This window comes from Antennarius striatus, chromosome 20 (assembly GCF_040054535.1).
Source record: "Antennarius striatus isolate MH-2024 chromosome 20, ASM4005453v1, whole genome shotgun sequence".
Classification (NCBI taxonomy): domain Eukaryota; kingdom Metazoa; phylum Chordata; class Actinopteri; order Lophiiformes; family Antennariidae; genus Antennarius; species Antennarius striatus.
The window spans coordinates 7,415,438-7,435,590 of NC_090795.1; the positions used below are offsets into that span (position 1 = coordinate 7,415,438).

Sequence of the window (20,153 nt, forward strand, 5' to 3'; positions counted from 1 at the left end):
TCCCATTTGTGGGCTCACAGCAGAGAGAGAAAAAGGTGGACACAGAGGCAGGAGGGTGAAATGAACTGAAGATTTAAACTGTGTACAAGGAATACATCTATAACCCATTCACAAAATTAACAAGAAGCGTTTGCATCCATGGAGTTCTTGGGGATCTTTATTTGCAATATTTGGGGTGGAAGTGACTAATGGGGAAACCATTCAACAACAAGTACAAAAGTATCTCGAGCTACAGACACAAAGGGCTTAAAGAAAACCATTTCCATCACAGAAACACAATCAGCAAACACTTTCTGTTCTACTATTACCTGCTCTTGCTTTGAAGTCATAACAAAAGGAGAAAAAATGACACAAGAAATCATTGAAAGAGTGAAGGTGATACAACATCCTTAAATTCAAATAGTCTTTGTGTGAAATCCCCAACAGTCAGAAAGGCAGACCAATAAGCTCCTACGATATAATCAGAAGTTTGACCAGAAGACGTCCCTATAAATACACCCAACTGCCTCAGCTGGTAAGCCTTGACCTCTTAACCTGAGGCGAGCTTGTGAATAATATAAAGGAATTGTGGGATATCCTCCTAGTCAATTTACACAGACGCAATTTAGCTCTATAGTTTAGGTTCATCCTTTGGAAAACAACAGAAACCTCCTGGTGTACAGAGAGACTTCAGGTCTTCTTACACTCAGGATGTGCTCTTTATACATTAGATGGGCGTTTCACCACAGCTCTGCTTCTGGTATTACTCCCTTTTAAACTAAACCTCCTGGACGTCTGCACTGACCCTGTGGGCATTATCTTTCTGTTCTCTCTGGCTGCAGATGATCTGACGAAAGCTCTCCGAACGGTCACGTCTTTGATAAATGTCAACTTTCAGTACTACAGCCAACTGCACTGAGATGATGGATGTGAGCTTCACCGCTAACCTCAGGTGACCCAGTCTATCATGACCATGGTGGTATTGTCTCTGAAACAACACAATGCAGCGTCTCAAATGCATGAGAGGACAAACTGCAAATGTTGAGTTTTAAGGGAAAAATCAGGGAATAATTTTGTTGCAGAAACAAAAACTTTGCGATATTCCATATTAAGCTGTGAATACAAATTCAAAACACTTGTGACCACGTCTGATATAATAATACGGAATAAAGTGATCGGCATCACTGCATCCTTTCAGAGAGAGAGGTGGTATTCAGCTGTAACTGACAACTCTGTGAGGGTCTAATTGTGAACAGTCAGTCAGTGTGAAAAATTAGAATGAACAGAAAGGTCATTTTCTCGTTCAGGTCTGATAGCTGTCGACAGTTTTGATAAATGACACCCATGTTCACTGCATCACTGTCTTACCAAGGCTGGTCTGAGAGTTGGGGTTGACGTATTGGTCTTTGCTCCATTCTACCATACATTTCAGAATGGACACCAGACATTCAAGGCCTTTTTTTCTTAGGGTCAGCTCCTAGGAGGTGCAAAGAAATATCTGCATGCTTTTCAAAACTTTAACAAGACAATAAATAAGGGCAAAACTGAATTTTAAAAAAGGCTCGGATTAGAGGAAATGAAAGAGGGTCACCTGTAGGGGTGTTGTACCGAGCTCATGGCCTCCCCGACCCTGCGCAATTTTTGAGAGGTCATTGACCAACCGCTCAAATATGTTGGCAGCATTCAAATCACAGTCATAGTTTACGTAGATGTCCACCACACTCTGGGCATCTGAGAGAAACAGACAGAACTGTCAGCAAGAATACATACTGTATAACTATATTAGATGAAATGTAACCTTTAAGATGTTAGGACTTTAAAATACAATTAGCTAACGGATGTAATGCAAAACTTCAATTTTTTGCACATGGGCTTCGCTCTTGGGCATCAATTATTGCATTACTAAAAAGAACCAACGCATATGAACACATTTAAAGGATCCAAAACAAAATGAGCAGTTTATCTACGAAAGTAAAGCAATGCAAACCTGCGCATATTCTAGTAAGGGTTTGTATGACCATCCATTTGTGGTCGTAGGAGCTTGTTGACGTCTCCAGAATGTAGAGGAAAATCTCCTTGAAGAACACCTGCAACATCCATGAGACAGAGAGAAAGAACAAACCACCATTAGCCAGACACAGACACAATATCCTTCAACAGCTCACGACTTTTAATGTAGACAAAGCAGGTGGCATTTTATTATTCATACACGGCTTGCACCAGTTTTATGCTACCCTGAAAAATGCTAACTTCAGAATAATAAATAATAGTAACGTTCATTTTTATTATTATAAAATGTTTGGTCTTCGTCATTCAGGAAGAAATATAAGGAAAGCAGAACCAAGTCTAACTAGTTCAGGTAGGCGAATACAATCCTACTACATGTGTAAATACTGTGAATAGTTAAGAACAGATATTTTCAATGCTGCTTTTGTTAGTTTTATTTTTACAGACACTTTCGGTAAATCTACCCCTTTTTCCCATCATGCGTTTTCCGAAGAGACTTCTGCTGCTCGAGGTGTCACTTCTTATTAACAAGCAGTGGAAGGATGCATAAATACAGCTACTGTAATCAAGAAGCTAGCTAACCAGCTTTTCTCCTGATTAAAAACAGAGTGGGACAAGATATAAAGAGAATTTTCACCTGATGAGTATTTGTCAAGTGTTGGAATACAAGTCAGTTGATTTTATCCTGTTGAATACTTGTTGGACATTTTATCATAATTAACATGAATTCTTGGGTTATTTTCATTAACATATTTTTTTATCATCTTTTTTCTGATCATTTCATCAAGAATAACATGAATGGATCCACAACATGAAAACACATTTACAACCTCCAGCTGTGAATGTGGGCGTCATGGAGACTTAAAATCAGAACACAAAACCATCACAGAGCAGAATGTTGGAGATGAAGAACAGGAAGAAGTGAGTTATTATGAACAGTTACTCTAAATTTCAAAAATTGTTTAAAAATTTAGATGTCCTATTTTTTCATTCTATTAAAACTATTCTGGCTGCCAGCAGAAATGCTGTTATTTCCAACAAGACATCTCTGTCATTACTTTTACATCTCAGACTCAAACAACAGAACCCAAAATTTTTTTAATAAGCACAAGATGGAGCGGGGAGGGTGTTTTACCTCAATCTGCATCTTGAGATGTGTCTTAAAGTGGGAGAGAAGAGTGAGGAAAATGGAGAGCGAGAGTTCGAAGACCTCAGGCACAGAGGAGACTCCGTTTTTGGACAGAGCCACACACAAGTACTGCTTAATGGCATTGATGAACATCTCATTAGTCTTAAAGATTGGCCCGGCATTTTGCAGGATGGACAGGAGCAACTGGAGGGACAAGACCTTCGATCGAAGCTCGTGGGACCTGAGGGGAGAAGAGAGGACGCTCAAGCAATTCTTCCATGTATGAGAAAACAGCTTTGGTGCTTTAGAAAAAGGAGCGCTGACAAGAACCACTGCTGAATTGTTGCGTGATAGCACATACAGTGTAGGTCCTGGTCTGTATCCTTTGCTCTGATACAGTTTGGTGTATGCTAACCCTTTGAGAATGAAGCTGGCTCATTCATAAAACAATTTCAGGGATTTTTTCCAGCCATCTGCTCAAGACTGGGAACACAATGTCCGGTCTGATGAGGATTAACATTTCAGACATACAATACACTCAGCCATAAAACCAAAGCTCTCACTCACAGTATTTATAGGCAAATATAATGTCCTTCAACCAAAGTTATACCACAAAGAAACAGCAACGTTATTGTACACTGAGACCACATCATACCACATCTCTGCATCTGAGAGTTCAAATCCGAAACAGACATCAAATAAATGCTAAGGCAATGAAATCAAAGCTCCTCTGTGTGTTGAGCTTCAGCTTGTCTAAACTGCTTTTCTGCAGCAGCAGGACGGAGAAACTGGGGCTTAAAAAACATACTTTCAGCTTCTTTAAATGCTGAGATGGACTGTCTTCCATCTCCGAAAAAACCGACATAGCAGGATTTATGTGGCATAACAAAAATATGTCTCTATGGCTATTGAAAATGCCCAAAAATATGAAAAATGTTTCCCAAAGAAGGGCTACATATAAGGGCTACACTCTTACATTTCTTTTAGCGTTGAACAAATGTCAATATTAAGATTGATAATTAACTTGACAATATTTCTAAATGCTTTGGATTCAAGCTGAATCGGTGTTCGAAAGGGGATTAGTTTGCCTTTTTTATTTGTCATGTTTTTTTCTATTGAGACTGTCACTAATCATTTAAAACCATTAAGTACTCAAGAAAATAACTGACACATGAATCAATAATGGCTGCTAAGTTGCATCTCTTCATCTAAAAGCTGTACCAAAGTGTCCTTAGCTCTCTCGTCTTGCGAAAAGATAGAACCCATCCCTTAACCTTTACATCCCATAAGAAAGAGAAATTCACTTCACGGCACTGACATATCGCCAGTTCATCGACGAAATGTTATAATGGCTGTAATTTATGTCAACAAAAGAATTTGTTCTTTTGACACAAATTATGAAGTGCCATTTCTACATTTTTAAAATTTCTCACCTAAGCTTTTATGTGATTCTAAAATTATCCAGAGCATAACAATATAGTTTTGATTATTATTCTTCTACTTGACTGTTTTTGATAGAAGAATAGATTTTGGCAGTGAACATTACTTCTGTTAAGTTTTTTTTAATGGAATAATCAGGCATCGATCGATTTCTGACTCATTTCTTGGTTTCGTTAACTGCATAGTCTCTTTTGTTGCGGTTCCAGCAACAAAAGAGACTATGCACTTAAAAAAAAAGAAAAAAAAAAGAAATCCGACTTTGGAATTATTCAGTGTATTAGTTATAACCTGTGCTCTGCTTTGCCCACACACATCTGTCTTGCTCATCGTAACAGCAGCTGCTTCTTTGAACAGGATTTCCTGCATCTCATTTCTGTCTATAACTCCATCCACACATCGTCTGTGGTCTTACTTTGGTGTTTGCATGTTTACGTTCTCATTCATCTGTTCAGTTCATCCTGTCTGTAGACAAGCTGTTAACTCAATATTTGTTAATACGTAAGAGCATTTGAAGAAACTATGGCCAAATCATTCATTTAAATATGGTGATAGTCAAAATATGTTCATGAGCAATATTCAAATTGGAGGAAATGAGATGAAGTATACACAAAATTGTTCAGACAAACAGCACTGCAATCACAATCTTACACACTACATGCACTAAATTATTACTTAGGATCAGGTGGTCCGTCTGACAGCGGCTTCATCGACAGCTTGCAAAGCGAGCGAAAGACAAGGAAGGCATCTTTCTGGAGGATGTGGGAAAACTTTGCACCTGGTGGCTGACCAGGTGCTGCTCCCGATTCCTACAGAGAAGCAAAGTCAAGGACAATTTTTATGCAGGAGTGAAATATTTTGAACAGAGTCACTTTCTCTACCACCTAACTGAATCCCATTTTAATTAAACCTGTAAAACAAATAAATTCCTTTCGTTCGTCAGCAGGACTTTTTCTCCCCATAACTCCAGTCTGTCCTTTACCTGAGTGTCATTGGACGAGACAGACAGTCTGTCGTCTAGCAGCGAGGGGGTGAAGCTAGCAGAAATAGGCGTGCCTGGGATGCCATTGGCGTGGATGTGCTCGCTGTCACTACCCAGGGTGCTCTCGTCCTCCAGGGAGTTCTGGGTGACCTCTGTTACCGCTTCAGGAGGCTCTGACTCTGCTGATTCACCCCCGCCACCGTGCTCTTTGGTGTCAGAGCAAAGGTTTGAGGGGTCCAAACAATGCCCTGTGGTGATGATTGAGGATGAAGGAGTTGTATTGATCTCTAGACACAATATGAGAATGTATTTCAACATCTAAGGATTACTAGTTCTACGAACAATAAAAGCAAAAATTGACTTCCAGATCTTAATCTGGAGTTGAACTTTATATTTCGAAGTACAAAAAGGTAAAAATCTCAATGGCTATTGGCAAACATAAGAGAATTTTCAGTTTTGAACCTCCAGAACATTAAAGCTGGTTCGTCAGTTTACCGCTTAAGGGTAAACTGTTTTTTGTAAGCAAGTAAAAGCACTAATCGGGTCAATTTTGCCTTTCATGTTGCACTGGTAGTCTCTAGAAAAACAGCCTGCTAACATAAAGACAGTGAATTGAAAAGGGCTCAGTGAACAAAGAGCAGAGGGCGAACTGTGGAGAAGGTACTGGAACTTAGTGTTCAATAAGCTGCTAACTACCTTAACATGAGTTGTATTCCTTTATTTTGTGCTTGAGCTACTTTTTTATATTAGCTGAAAGACTGCTTCAACATTAGCATCATAAATATGTATTCAAAAATATTATTTTAAGAAAATCTCACCTCCTGCTACAGTGTTAACCACTTCCTGCAGAATACTCTGAACAATTTCTTGGGCTTTCTCCTCATAGTTGGGGGCCCCCTCATCCCCCTCCCCAATTACATCTTGATGCTGCTGGGCTACTGCATCTATGGACACAAAAAACACACACTTTGACTAAAAGGCAGTCACGTTCCTTGCTGATAATGCTTTCCCTGCCAGCATACATACAGTTACCATCTAGAATACATTCACTGCACTAATGAAATCACAGATATTAAAATAGATCTTCACAGAGCGCCTTACTCTGTGCTGCTGCAGTAGCTTGATCTGCCTCTGTCTGATCGCTTTCAGCCACGCAGAACTCAGACCCATTCTCTGGATCTGGGTTCTCGTAGACATGCCCCTGTTCTCCCTGCTCCTCCCGCTGCCTCTCCTCTTCTTGCCCCCCAGACCCAGGCCTGCTGTCGCCCTCCAAGGCAGGTGTCGAGGGGCTGGAAGGGGTGGATGGGATGGTGATGGTGGGAGTCGGGGGAGTAACCGGCCCGTTGGCCTCCAAGCCCAGACCCTTAGAAGGCTTGTGGATGTGAGTCTGGAGCTGGGGGGAGTCTGGCTCTGTGTGCTGGGTGATGGGGGAGTGCTGTCGGTGACGCTCTCTCTCCAGCTGCTTTGCTTCTTGCAGCTGAGATGGGGGTGGGAGACACACAAAAACACACAAAAAACAGCGAAAGCATCCAAAGAACAGGCACATGCCCCCCCCACACACACACACGCACAGAGACGCAGACACACACAGAGACACACAGGTTAAGTCTTTGTAGGTGAACCCAAAACAACATTTACAAGTTTGATCTTTGTGTTCTCTGAAAGCTCATGAACAGAGAGCAGCAACTTTCAGACGTCAAGGCTAAGCACAAGACAATGCTAGTGTATCTTTCTTTTGAAGATTTGTTTTCTACTCTAATATGTCGGCAAACATTAGACGCATGTTGGTATGGATATGCACATGAAGATGCATTCACTGAGAATAGGACATGCGACTAAAACGAGACAAACTTTCTGGAAAATAGTTTCATGCTGTTGTGTAATCTGGGTGTACTTCAGCCCCCGCTAATAGCAACGCTTGTTTGTAATGGAAAAAGCATCTCAGTCAGTCATTTCCTGGCTGATGAGTTACAACTGACGTGTGTAACCACAACTTCTGATATGGACTGTTTGCTGTGCTTTAGTTTCGTAGGTCACATGAAACAGACATGGTTTGACATCTAAAGAATAGGTGATGTGTTACTTCAGGTATTAAATTGATTCTCAGTTGAAGTAAAGTTTGATTTTTGAGCAAAGGAAATCTCCATATATACTGATCTCTTTTGACCTCACAAGTAAATATTTATATGCACAGTGACAAACTTCACTGTTTCAGAGCAGACACAAATACAAATTCTGAAAAAGAGAGCAATTATAAGCAGCCAAGTTAAATTAAACAAGTTAAACAAATTCAATACAGGAAGTGTATTTCTAAACTTAATGTACAGAAACTATAAATTAAAGTTATAGATTTGACTCGAATAAAATCAACAGAATTGAAGACAGGCATGGGATTCAAGTGACACATTTAGAGAACAGTGGTGATAAATGGTGATCCTTCTGTCGAGAGCAGATGATTTTTGAATTAATAACTGTTATTAACAGCGTAAATCATCCGAGTGCAGGGAGACTGGTGGCAAATGTGAATTTGATAAAGTGAAGTGGTCTGTGCCATCTTCCCGTCTAGTCGCATGTCACAGTTATACCAACTGTTTCATTCTTTCCATGCTTTTTTTGGAAGGCAAAAGTCTTATGGGGCAAAACAGAAACCGATCACACACAAACTCCTCTCATAATAGTCTATTTATTAACACACGACTGCAGAAGTTGTCTGTTTAATTTAATGAGCTTTCTGATGCAATATTTAAATGAATGAAGAATAATTCCGCTGGTGTAGTATTTTGAATGAGACAATTAGTTTGGAATATGATGAACGGTAACAAGGCCAGAGGACGCACCTCAGCTGGAAGGGATGGACGAGCCAGTACAAACAAACTAAGCTCATTATTTAAATGCCACCTCAGTCGGACAGTGAAGGCTGAGTGCGTGAGTGTGAGCAAGACAAACACTGCGTGTGTGCCTGAGTGTGATCACACCACGCTGAGCCACAGTCGTGAGAATACATCTATATGCAAACAGAGAGAGTGGATATCCCTGCACAGAAGCAAAACTCCACGCAGACGACAAAAACAATAGGTCTCTGCCACAAAGACTGCCTCATCTCTTTCTGTCGCTACTCCCAATTGCTTATTTATCTCTATCAGTCAAAGTCTGACTCAATATCAGTTGTTCTAAAAGATTTAAATCATAACTTTGGAATGACAACATAGTATAAAAAGATGTCAGAAACGAGACATAGCTGGCCTGAGAGAAAACAGTTACCACGCCCAGGTGGGAAACTAAAATGTAAATTGGTGCAGGAAAGCATGATGATATTTAGGCAAGTCAACAAAAGCCACGGCAAGCATATAATAAAGAAAGTATAAAGCATTCCTGCTCCAGTGCAGTGTAGGGACGAAGGAAGAGAAAAAATGAGTGCATGAATGGATGAGAATAAAGCTCGATGCACAACCACAGACACACAGAGAAGAGTTTAAGAGTTCTGATCAGGCAAGTCACGGCAGTCCTGCACGCTTTACCTGGCGGTCACGCTTTCTGGAGGCCAGAGACCAAGATAGCTTGTGATTTGTAAGCTATGTGTCCAAAAGGAAGGGAAGAAGGCATGTGAGGAGGGGAAAAGTGTCATTCAAAAAGAAAAAGATGACGTTAGAGCAAGCTTTTGTTTTGAAAGGCAACAGCTAAATTGTCCCTCTGGACACAAAGCAAACAGTAGAGTATAATTGAGTATAGGTGAATTGAGTGAGTCATCAAGTGAGCAGTTCTCACAGAGTATGTCTCATTATATTACAATCCAATCAGACACCAAGCCGAACAGTTTTACATATTGAGAATTTGCTAAAGCATTTGTACTGGCCAACCTTGCCACTTTTGTTTTACAAATTTGCAGTTGTTTGATTCTTAAAACACCAGCTCAAGGGAGGGGTTGACATCGCTCTCACTTTTGTGCATTTATTTAAAGGAAAAGCTTTGTGTGTTACAAGTGAATGTTTCATGAGGGCCGAACATACTGCTTGATTCTCCATGCGTGCAAAGATGACGTTGAGCATCTGTGTGAGCGTGGCCTTGGCAGTGGTCTGGTTGATGAGGTTCTTGCTGGCCAAGTAGATGTTGTAACATGTTCGGACAGCCTGCAGAACGGTGCCTTCATGGATTTCTATGTGCTGGGAGGTCACAGCAGTCAACAAGGCCTACAAAAGAGGAGAAAGAGGGAATAAGAAAACATTGTGACTTACTTTGCATGCATGCTTTTCAGTTATACCACGGAATTATCAGTCACTCACAAGTACTAAAAAAATAAAAATCCAGTCAAAAAAGAATTTAGCTCTTCATTAAGATGTTAGGAGAAAACAAACTTTTACCTTAGGCTTTTTATGTTGCATAGAAAAGAATCATTGACAGCTTAGACTGGGTCTAAATCTTCTAGCCAACAATGACTAATGTTAGACCGGTGATCAAACTCTTGTCATAAATCTAATTAGAAGTCTTCCACCTGTTGGGCAATATTTTCAATTCCATTCATTAGCAGCAGCAACAAAACAAAACATTAAATCAATCTAGAAGGTTCAGACTGATATTTGTATGTATTATCCCTCTCAGCTTACGTCATTGTAGAAATTCATTGGACAATGACCTTTATAAAGGTTATGAATACTTGAAAAGTAAATACAAAAAATGTAATTATGGTCTTTACTTTGGCTCATCAATCAGCTTACATTCCTATAAATGATCATGTTTCTGACAGTTTAAGGTAAAGTGTGACTAAAATCATCTTTTGAAATGAGATATGTTTGTCTTGCAGCAGTTGTGCAACACAAAGTTTGTAAAAGTAAAAAGCAGTTAATCTTTGTGCTGCCAATTTATGTAATTAGATATCAATAAACTTGACTTCACATACAAAGAAACCCGCTTTTGAAAATTAAAACGGTGAGCTGTGATGTTTTCTAGGATGAAGATAGAAGCAGCACACCTTAATAATCTGTAGCTGCACACCCTCATCAGTCTGTGGCCCCTGGAAACAAGCGCAGATGGTCTCGATTATCCTGTCGATGAGCTTCTTGCCTGGGGCCGTGTTGTCAGGGGCACTGCCTGTCAGGTGGCCGTACGCTATCAGCTTCTACAAGACAGATCCACATGGAAAAAACCTGTGATGCCTGAGAACAACTTCAGCAATGACCTTAAGGAAAATACTGCTGCTCAAAGGAATATTTTCAGTTGCCTTTCAACATTATTCATGCCTGTAGAAGTCATAGGATCTTTCAATAACATTATAAACAACGCCCCATCGTACAGTGGGCTCAAACACTGGTGGGTCTACAGTCGAACTCATTCACTGACCTGCAAACAGTCGAGCGAGGTGATGACGATGCGGGGACATTTGGACTGACATGCCAGTTCAAACGGCAAGAAGTACTTGTCGGCTTCAATGAAGTTGGTCTTTGATTTGATTGGCGGTAAAGTGCTGGAACCCGATTTGCCGTCTCCGCTGGGTGGACTAGTGAGGAACAACATGAAAAAATAAAAAGCTTAACGCAGTGGTCGCATGGCCCAGTTTGTCATCCAGACTCACCAGAAAAGAAGAAAGGTTCAGGAATCAAGCCTACACTCAAACTCCTCTTGATATCCTGGCATGGTTGACAGTGCATGAAAAAGAGTACAGAACGACCTCTTCTCATCTAAGCCCAAAAACATTTTGTCAAGCTTTCTTCCCCATCAGTCAAAATGCAAAGCGTCAAAATCTGTATTTCAGTGAATTTAATGCAGATCCTGACTGGATTTTCCTCCCATTCTCTCACTGGGAGGGGCACATATCCCTGAGGTTAGTTATTCCGTCTCAAACCTTGGCATGTGTTCATGCTGACACAGCATCCGCTGCTCTTCAACTACATTTTAATTGACAGAGCTTTTATTTGTTTCGGAATTTCTTAAGACTGTAGACATGCATCTACAGCTTCTCCAAGCACAACCACCACACCCAAACTGCACATGTCTGGATAAGAGAGCAACACAGAGAGGGATGGAGGGAGACAGAGAGAGGGAGGGGCTGTATTGTTTATATCTTGGCAATGAAAATAGATTTCTTCAGCTCTTTCTAGCGAAACCTAGAAACACTGGGGCACGAAAACAGGGAGAAACAGGAGAAGGGAGTCACGATGAAGTGCCTCGCAAAGGAAGAGAAGGGGGGGGAAATGATATTAAGGGAGCTATTTGAAAAAAGGCAGGAAATGCATTAAATACATAGAATTAAAGAGGAATTAGTAACAGATCAAAAGATGATAGAGAAAGAAAAAGGAAGAGTGAGAGACTTAATAAAGGAAAGAAGGCAGCAGATGTAAGTAAGGAGTACCAAATGGAGATAATCAGAAAGCAATAAACTACATTACAAGCAGTAAACACCGATATCTGGAAATTAATCTATAATCTAGTATTATCATAAGTGTCAGGAGACGGATCAAAGTGGAGCTATGATTCACCAAAGAGCCTCCATTCCGGTGGGGGCTCATCTGGATGGTTTGACCCAGCCTCTCCCTCAGCTTTTGTGCTACGTGTCTCCGGGGAGCTCATGTTCTCCGGCTTAACGCTGGACTCCCTGCTTAGTGTCAGCTGGCCTGCTCTCTCCCTTAATCAACTCAATGTCAGCCTGCTCATAAAACATAATATGGCCATTTACTGTATGTTTTAGTCAGTCAGCCCACATGGTAGCCATACATTTGGTCACGGAAGGGACAACAATCTACACTTAAAATGGGTGATCTGTCTTATGAATAGTACATCTATTTCTAATAGTCTATGTAATCTTCCTCCCTAATATTTAACTGTCCTGTAGATTCTAGCAAGACTTGAAATAAACAATTAATTTCTACATTTTGGCATTAAAACAATTCTCCATCACAGATGATAGCTCCATGCTGCTACTTATAATCCATGTTGTGTTGTTTATAGCAGGTCAATCAAGGTAGCACCACATATGCTGGTCCAACCAATGTAGCCGTGTATTTAGCAATATCACTCTATTCTTTATGCATCCACAAGATCAATGAGATTTGAATGAATACCATCCTATTTCTAGTGCTGTAGTAGTGTGTGTGTGGTTTGTTTGAGGCGCCGCGATACACCGGCATTGCACTCGGAGTGTCCCCCAACCCTCGCCCATAAATCTGCTGGGATAGGCACCAGCAACTTCCGTGACCCGCAAAAGCAGAAGAAGAAAACAAGAAGATGAATGGATGAAAATAAATGAAATACCTAAAATCATTTTAATCCATTCCAGCTCAAAAACTCCAAAAAGCTCCAAACCGCTTTAAATTATGGGAAAAAATTCATCCCAACATATTCTGATATGATCTACAAATAAGTCCATCTGTACTATATCACTACATGATATGTTCTCCCTAATATTAATGGCCAGACTTTAAAGATGTTCTTGCTAAATCTAATCTCATATCTGACCACAGAATCAAGCACAAAAGTGACTGCAGACTCACAAAAAACAAAACAAAATCACATTTGTATTCCTGAGCAGAACCACTAAGCGATTTTAACTCTATCACATGGATAATAGGTGAAGTTGCCAAGTACCTGAGTTTTATCTGGAGTTCATGCATGAGCTTTTAGCCGTTCTGACAGAAAAGTTCTAACCTTTAACACAAAATTTTGTGTTGGAAGGAAATAATAGGCAATGAATATGGAGGACAAAAGGAGACGAGACGCAGAGGGATAACAGTTAAAGTAGGAAATATGAACGAAAAGGCAGGAGGGAGATGGGATGGAGAGGAGTAAGAGTGGCAGTCATGCTATGTTTCATTCCAAAGCCCACATTACTTTGTAGGCCATACACAAGCACACATGTAAAAGCACACACACACACACACACACACACACACACACACACACACACACACACACACACACACACACACACACACAGAGTCAAAAACAAGTTCAGTATTAGGCAGGGGTTTGTGAAGAAAGCTATTAATAAGAAGGCAAGAGAACAGGCCAAGCAACAAGACGCAAACAAGAACACTCCGGGCTCCATCCATAAACACACACTCATGCACGCTCTACTGTGTTCTGATCACAGCAGAAAGCAACACAGAAGCTCACAGCTGAGTAGAGAGAAATAATCCAGTGCAATAATTGTTGATACCATTATTAAGTTATTCAATTATTCATTTGCTTACCTTAATTTTTCTGATTCTTCTTTAATTTCCTCTGAAACAGAAAAAAAAGAAGGGAATAGATGTTAAATTAGTCAAGTATGAGCCTTGGGGAATGTAAATTCTTCTATGTTTTACTGAGCTAATGATACCATCGGGAGTAGAGCACAGACCATGCCTGGCAGAAGAGAGGATGCGATTCATGAAGAGGTGTTTTTTTTAAAGAGAATCTTCTCTTTAAAAATCTAAATTTACCACTTGAGTGTTTGCACCTTAGATGAGATGATGCAAGAAGAAAGCCGTTGTGTTTCTCTAGCCAGAACTTTGTCCCCTAACATAAGGACACTTATTGTACAGTTACACACATCTGACATGTTTCCACTCGAAATGCATGAGGAACACTTGATTTTAAAGTATTCAAGCTTGAATGTGTCCTCAAGGTGACAGGATTGTTAGCACCACCCAACAGAAAGACCCTTGATTAATGTATGGCCTTCCTGCAGTTTAGCCCCAGAAATGTAATCATTCACGATTTGTCATGTCTGTGATCCAGGCCAGCGTTTAGCCAAATTTGTGTTTATTTCACAGATCTCCAGGCATGAAAGCAGTTGTATGAACTTGCTGAGCACTGGCACAGAGGAGCAGGAAAAAATGACAGACAAACAGAGGGATGAGAGAGAGACAGAAATAGAGCTGCAGCGAGAAAGAGAGGCCAATTGGTACCATGCATCAAAGAGGACTTGGATGAGGAAACTTTATAAAACGCAGCCGCCGTCGACAAAGTCCTCAGAGAACTGCGCCATCCTGCGACAACTGGGAAAAAACAGTTTTAACGCAATGACAGCCCAATTATTTGAGTGCTGTAAGGCTAACAGTCCTCTGAGAGAAATCTTGAGAATATTTAGCATTGGCACTGCAAGGAATTAAATTAAGGCTGGTTTTGACCACGTTTCACTGTTTACTCAAGGGGGGGTCAAGAGGCGAGGAAGCAAAGTCAAGCGTTTGATTTGAGAACATTTGATACTAATATATACACTATGGTTGCAAAAATGCCATCACAGCTGGCAATAGGACCGCTGTGAAACAGTACTAGGCCTATGGGTCCACGTCATGCAGTTCAAGCACTCTTTCTCTCATCGTTCTTGCATGGCCTTAAATTTTCAGAAACAGTGAAAACAATTCCAAATAAGATTTTATATCATTTGTTTTTGGTATATTATCAATATCATTACAAGCTGCTTGTTTCATCTGACTGAAATACAATATGTAAGTTGGAAGGTGATAATGTTTTTCTTTTGTTTGCTTTTACTTGTCATAACTCTCATTGTTTTTCTGTTAATTAAACTCATACACTGATTGTCGCTGTTATGAACAATGCATTATCATCACAAATTTTCCTAAAACTGAGATTCTGGCTGACCAATCTGCTGAAGGATTTGTACACCAAAGTGAATAATCATGACAATCTGATCTCTCTTCTCTTCCAGCTACCCTTTCTCTTCAGCCAGAGCGCTACACAAAAACCAAGATCATAAAGTAGGACCCAAGATAAAACTGCAATATCACACTGCACTGCAGTGAAAGAACAAGCTGAATCTGCCCAGCTCTGCTCAGTGTCTGTACGTCCGATGATCTATAACCCGTAACAGAAGAGTTGGAGGAGGACACCAGAGGTCTTTCCTCCAGAATACACAAAATCACAAATTTTCACTGACCCAAGCATTCCTGCTTTTAGTAACAGCTTCACATCATTTCTTTTCCGAAACATGGGGAAATCAGATTTATGCAAATACACCAACAAATCAAACAAAAATCCGGCAGGCAGGCACATAGGTAGACAGTTTGATGGGAGGGAAGGGGAATGCCATACTGACTGTGTAAGTAACATCAAGTCAAGTAATTAGCTTGGAATGTCAGGGGACTGTTGATGAGGAATTGTCTCCCCAGGATTTAAGCACTGAAACCATGGCAACGGTGGATGGTGTTGGCGATGAGAAAGAACAGATATTTAAGAGATTGATACTCCTGAGATTGGGCAGATGCAGGATGCAATGTGATGCGGTGGTATCAAACTTGTATGCCAGCTACTGGTTCCAAAACGCACGCACACGCACACGCACACACACACACACACACACACACACACACACACACACACACACACACACACACACACACACACCAGGGTAAAAAGCTGGAATTAAACCCAACACATATACAAAAAAAAAGCATTTACATATTTACACTTTACAGTCCACCCATGATATGATAATAAGGAATGATGTAATATATGAACACCAGATACTGAAGACAAAACAGACAAGAAATTCAAATTATAACACAATTTTTTTTTTACAAAAAATAAAATGTTCAATGTGTGCAGCTAAAACCTGAGAAGTAGACACCAAAGAAGTTTAAATTATTCTCTTTAACTTTCTAATTACACCTTCAGAACACACTTTATGAAGGAAGTAGAGAAGATTTTATGAAAACACAACTGGAAAAGGTCATTAATTAAAAGGAAACCACTCAAAGAGTCTCCTGAAATTGATATGCTCTGGAATATTGAAGAGAATACTGTTATAATTTCTTAATTATAATACTTAATGACCTATAAGTTTGCCTTTGTTGGACCATCAGTGTCATTACAATCCTAATGCTTCAGTAAAGGAGAAAAAGAAAACGGTTCCTCATTCGACCTTCCTTAAACACACTGAAGCAGAAACAGAGCTTTTACTAAAACCCAGAAGGGATGTGGCCGAGATAAGACACCAATTTTACTGACCAGATACATTAGAGAGAGCTTCTGCTCTCCTGTGACCTCAAGCTCTCACCAGATCTCAACACAATGCCTTTGAGAGCCCCATAATAAACAAGAGCAGCCAGCTAAGCCCTGCACCACCTAAACCATTTTCTTTCATCCAACTCCAGATCCCTACAAAGCATGACAGTAAGAGCTTTAATGGGAAAAATTGTCAGCACATCCATCATTTTAGGCCCACATTTACCTTTCCTTTGATCATTATGAGAGAAAAGTGAGAGCGCTGTAAATAAATTTCATTTTTATATGGTTTATTATGCTATTGTTTGATCAGCAGTGTCCAAAAAAGGCCAGTTAAGCAATCCAGTTCTGACCAAAGCCTGTAGCGATAAGTTGTTTTTTTTTTCTCTGGGGATAAAGTCAGTCTAAAGCTGGCTAATAATTTCTCCACTCTGCCCTGAAGTGACTGCTGTCTATAAACCTGCATAAAGACATTTCTCAAAGCTAACAAGAGACAAAAAGCATGAATGCAGTTGCTAAGAAGCAAACTCCAGTCGGTTACTTTCCCACTATCAGAAGATAAGTTGCATCTGCAATGCTAACAGCCTTTATCCTCCCAATGAGGAAATAAAACACTTCCTGAATTTCAGAAAACATCCAACCATGCAGCCTCGGGTATCATCTTCTTTCCATGACGCATTTTGCAGTTGCTAGGTCAATGCTGCTTAAGTTATAAAGACATATATCCCCCTTTGAATCATATTTATTGACCAATAACTCAATGTTGAGTGAATACAACACCATATTAACATTCCTGTTTGTCTTTGTGTCAGACTTATTAAAGCAAACATGATAGCCTCGGCCTCTCTGTACAATAATGACTGCTATACGACACCCCAACAACAAGACTGCCTGTGAAAAATACATGAGAAGATGACGACATTGAGACTAAAGCCTCAGCACCTCAGTCTGAGGCCGGCCTCACGTAAAATAACCAAATCCCACCTCTGTGCCATGATAATGGAACAACTACACAACAGAATTATAGAAAAAGCAATGTTCATGCTAGTTTAAAATCTTAGCACTCTATTGCATTGAATGAAGACTGTGGGCCATTACTGTAAAAAAGCTACTGAAGACCTATGACAAACTGGCTGTTACGAAAGATAAAGGCAAAGGCACAACTTCTTGACAGTTTTAGTTGACAGTATGTGCTGTTGAAGTCATGATCTAGATTGATAGATGACAACTTTATGCTCAGTTGCTGAACCTGACAGTGAGACGAAACAGACCTATGCAGAGCTTTGTGTTATGCATGTTCCAAAGGAGCTTATCTGAGATCCCCTCAATCACAGTTGCACTGAGAGACAGCAAAAGCTGATCACGGCTTAGATATCAAGTGAATGACAGCGTTGTCAGCCTCTCAGGATGCAAACGTGCCGCTGCAGCAGATAAAGCTGATGAATTGGCGGTGGGAATATTTTGTAAAGTTGGGTGAAAGGTAAGAAGCAGGTTTGCCAGTTCAAATCCATGGAATGTCTGGAGGAAAGCCTGAGTCAACTGAGTGAGACTGAATGAGAAGTGTGCTGCCTCATGCAAGTAATCATATGAAGATCCCTAGAGAGAGAGTAGAGAGAGTAGAGTAGAACTGGAGTGCTGCAGTTTGCAGCATAGTGCTCCGAAAGAGTTCAAGTATCTGGATTAAGGTAAACTGTTGGAAAAGCATGCAGAGGAATATTAATTTAACCTTCCATGGATAAATAAAAACTACAGGCAAGCTAAGACTTTACTGTATAAGCTAGTGGGTGAAAATACAATGCATGATGCTGCATTTTAACGAAACACAACACTCATTAACACATACAAGCAGCACAGTCTGCTTTCATGATGAATCACATCAAAAGCCAAATGCCCCAAGAGGCTGCCTGACAACAACAACCAATTCCCCATCTCTTCCTGCTGAAGAGCTGCATGCAGGCAAACTCCGGTCTCCTTCCTGGGCACCACCCTGCCTTACTGGCATGACAAAGCATTCCTCAACTAGCAGCAGCCTAACACCATGCTATGAGTGTCAGCCACTGGGAAGACAGCTGACTAGAACCATGAACAGTGGAATCCCAGGCCCTATTCTTAATCCTGGGTGTCCTTGAATTTATGCATCACACAATTGTGCAACAGTGTACTGAATTAAACAAGTTTATCACCACTTTACAAAAAAGGTAACATGATGAAAACGAAGTCTGAAAATAATAAAATGCAATAAAGGTAAATGTAATAAAGGCATCAATGATGGTGGGGATTTAGTTGTTCAAGTAAATATAAATTAGTTTGAAAGTACAAAATGATAACCTTGTCCTTGGAGGCCAATCCAATACCACTGTTAGTGAAGGCAAGTAGAAGTGGGCAGCATAAACAGAAGTAAACACAGAAGAGCATGTAGGAGTATTTTACAAAAATTATACTAATTTGATGCAAAATGTTTTTCTGATTAACTGCAAAAAAGGATTCTCTGAAATAACAGAAGCACAATGATTGGTATCCAATTCAAAGAGAAGTGATAAAACTATAGTAAACAAAAACTGAAGTGATCAGCAGATTGTGAAAAATGTGTTTTGATTGGGATGCACAATATTCTGACCAATAAATTATGGACCCACATAATTTTACCATGGATTTGCATGTTCACCTCCATTTATGTTCCTTTTTTAAACCAAAATACAATATACTTGGTTGCCTTGTAAACTCTCGGAAGACTAAATTCTGGTCCCAACTTGAAAATGTGTCGAAGCTGATCCTGACTACTTTCAATGCTTCTTATGAGTTCCTGAACAGGTTAACTCTGTTTTTTACAAACAATTGCTGCATTTCTGCAACAGTATCCGTATCTTTCAGCTCTGGGCTACACCAAGTTACTATGCTTGTTTAGACTCACGAATGTATGACATTCAACTACATGTCCTACGGGAAATTTGTGTGTTTAAAAAGACATTATCACTACACAAAGAAATTTTATTTTATAAAATACTGCTATCAAACAGGGATTGCTTTGGAAACTCATGCACACTTATCTGACAGGGCTAGGAGGATGAACATGAACCTGGGAAAATATCTTGCTGACTAAAGCTGTTGGGTCAAAACTAATCCAATGAGTAGATCTCCTAACAATATACTCACACACAGAATCACAAAACATCATGTAGAGGTGACACACACATATGCCCATTAAATGTGCATACACAAACACCAAAAATCTCATGAGAGCTCTAACATTTCATCAATTAAGGCACAGCAGAGACGGTCCGTGGCTGCTCCACTGGCAGGAGGGACGTAGATAAACAGACGCTCTCTGGAGACGCTCTCCAGCACATCACAAGACCGGCAGCAGGAAAACAGCTCGCTGGTGGGGGACAGGCTTCATGCATAGGAGGAGAAAAGGCGCCAATAGAAAGAAAGAAGGGACGAGGATGAGGCAGGATTCTGAAACAAATGTGCTTCATAAACCCATCTCTTGCCAGCTGGTTGCATCTCTGTGTGGAATGAGTGTGTCAATGTGAGAGCTCACATTACAAGACTACCAGAGGGGAACGGTATGCTCAGGTTATTTTAACACTGTAGTGCAGCAAGTTTCAGATCTTTGTGTGCAACTTCTCACATTCAAGTAACACAAGAAATCCTAGAGCGAAACATATGGAAGGGCAAGGA

General features: G+C 40.3%; 1 protein-coding gene across 3 annotated transcripts in view; it reads right to left on the reverse strand.

Moving 5' to 3' along the window:
• Nucleotides 1–20,153, reverse strand: part of arfgef1 (ADP-ribosylation factor guanine nucleotide-exchange factor 1 (brefeldin A-inhibited)) — a 41,230-nt gene that overhangs the window by 13,143 nt on the left and 7,934 nt on the right. The window contains exons 2-14 of one of the 3 annotated variants that reach the window (XM_068343867.1): nt 13,715–13,745; nt 10,869–11,025; nt 10,501–10,647; nt 9,542–9,721; nt 9,053–9,106; nt 6,636–7,011; nt 6,353–6,478; nt 5,535–5,782; nt 5,228–5,361; nt 3,122–3,356; nt 1,967–2,066; nt 1,571–1,710; nt 1,348–1,456 (exon numbers count right to left, since the gene is read on the reverse strand). In XM_068343867.1, the coding sequence (XP_068199968.1) occupies nt 1,348–1,456; nt 1,571–1,710; nt 1,967–2,066; nt 3,122–3,356; nt 5,228–5,361; nt 5,535–5,782; nt 6,353–6,478; nt 6,636–7,011; nt 9,053–9,106; nt 9,542–9,721; nt 10,501–10,647; nt 10,869–11,025; nt 13,715–13,745 (2,037 nt within the window). Of the gene's footprint in view, nt 1–1,347; nt 1,457–1,570; nt 1,711–1,966; nt 2,067–3,121; nt 3,357–5,227; nt 5,362–5,534; nt 5,822–6,352; nt 6,479–6,635; nt 7,012–9,052; nt 9,107–9,541; nt 9,722–10,500; nt 10,648–10,868; nt 11,026–13,714; nt 13,746–20,153 lie in introns of all 3 variants that reach the window. The other 2 variants (XM_068343866.1, XM_068343868.1) reach the window with 2 other exon arrangements.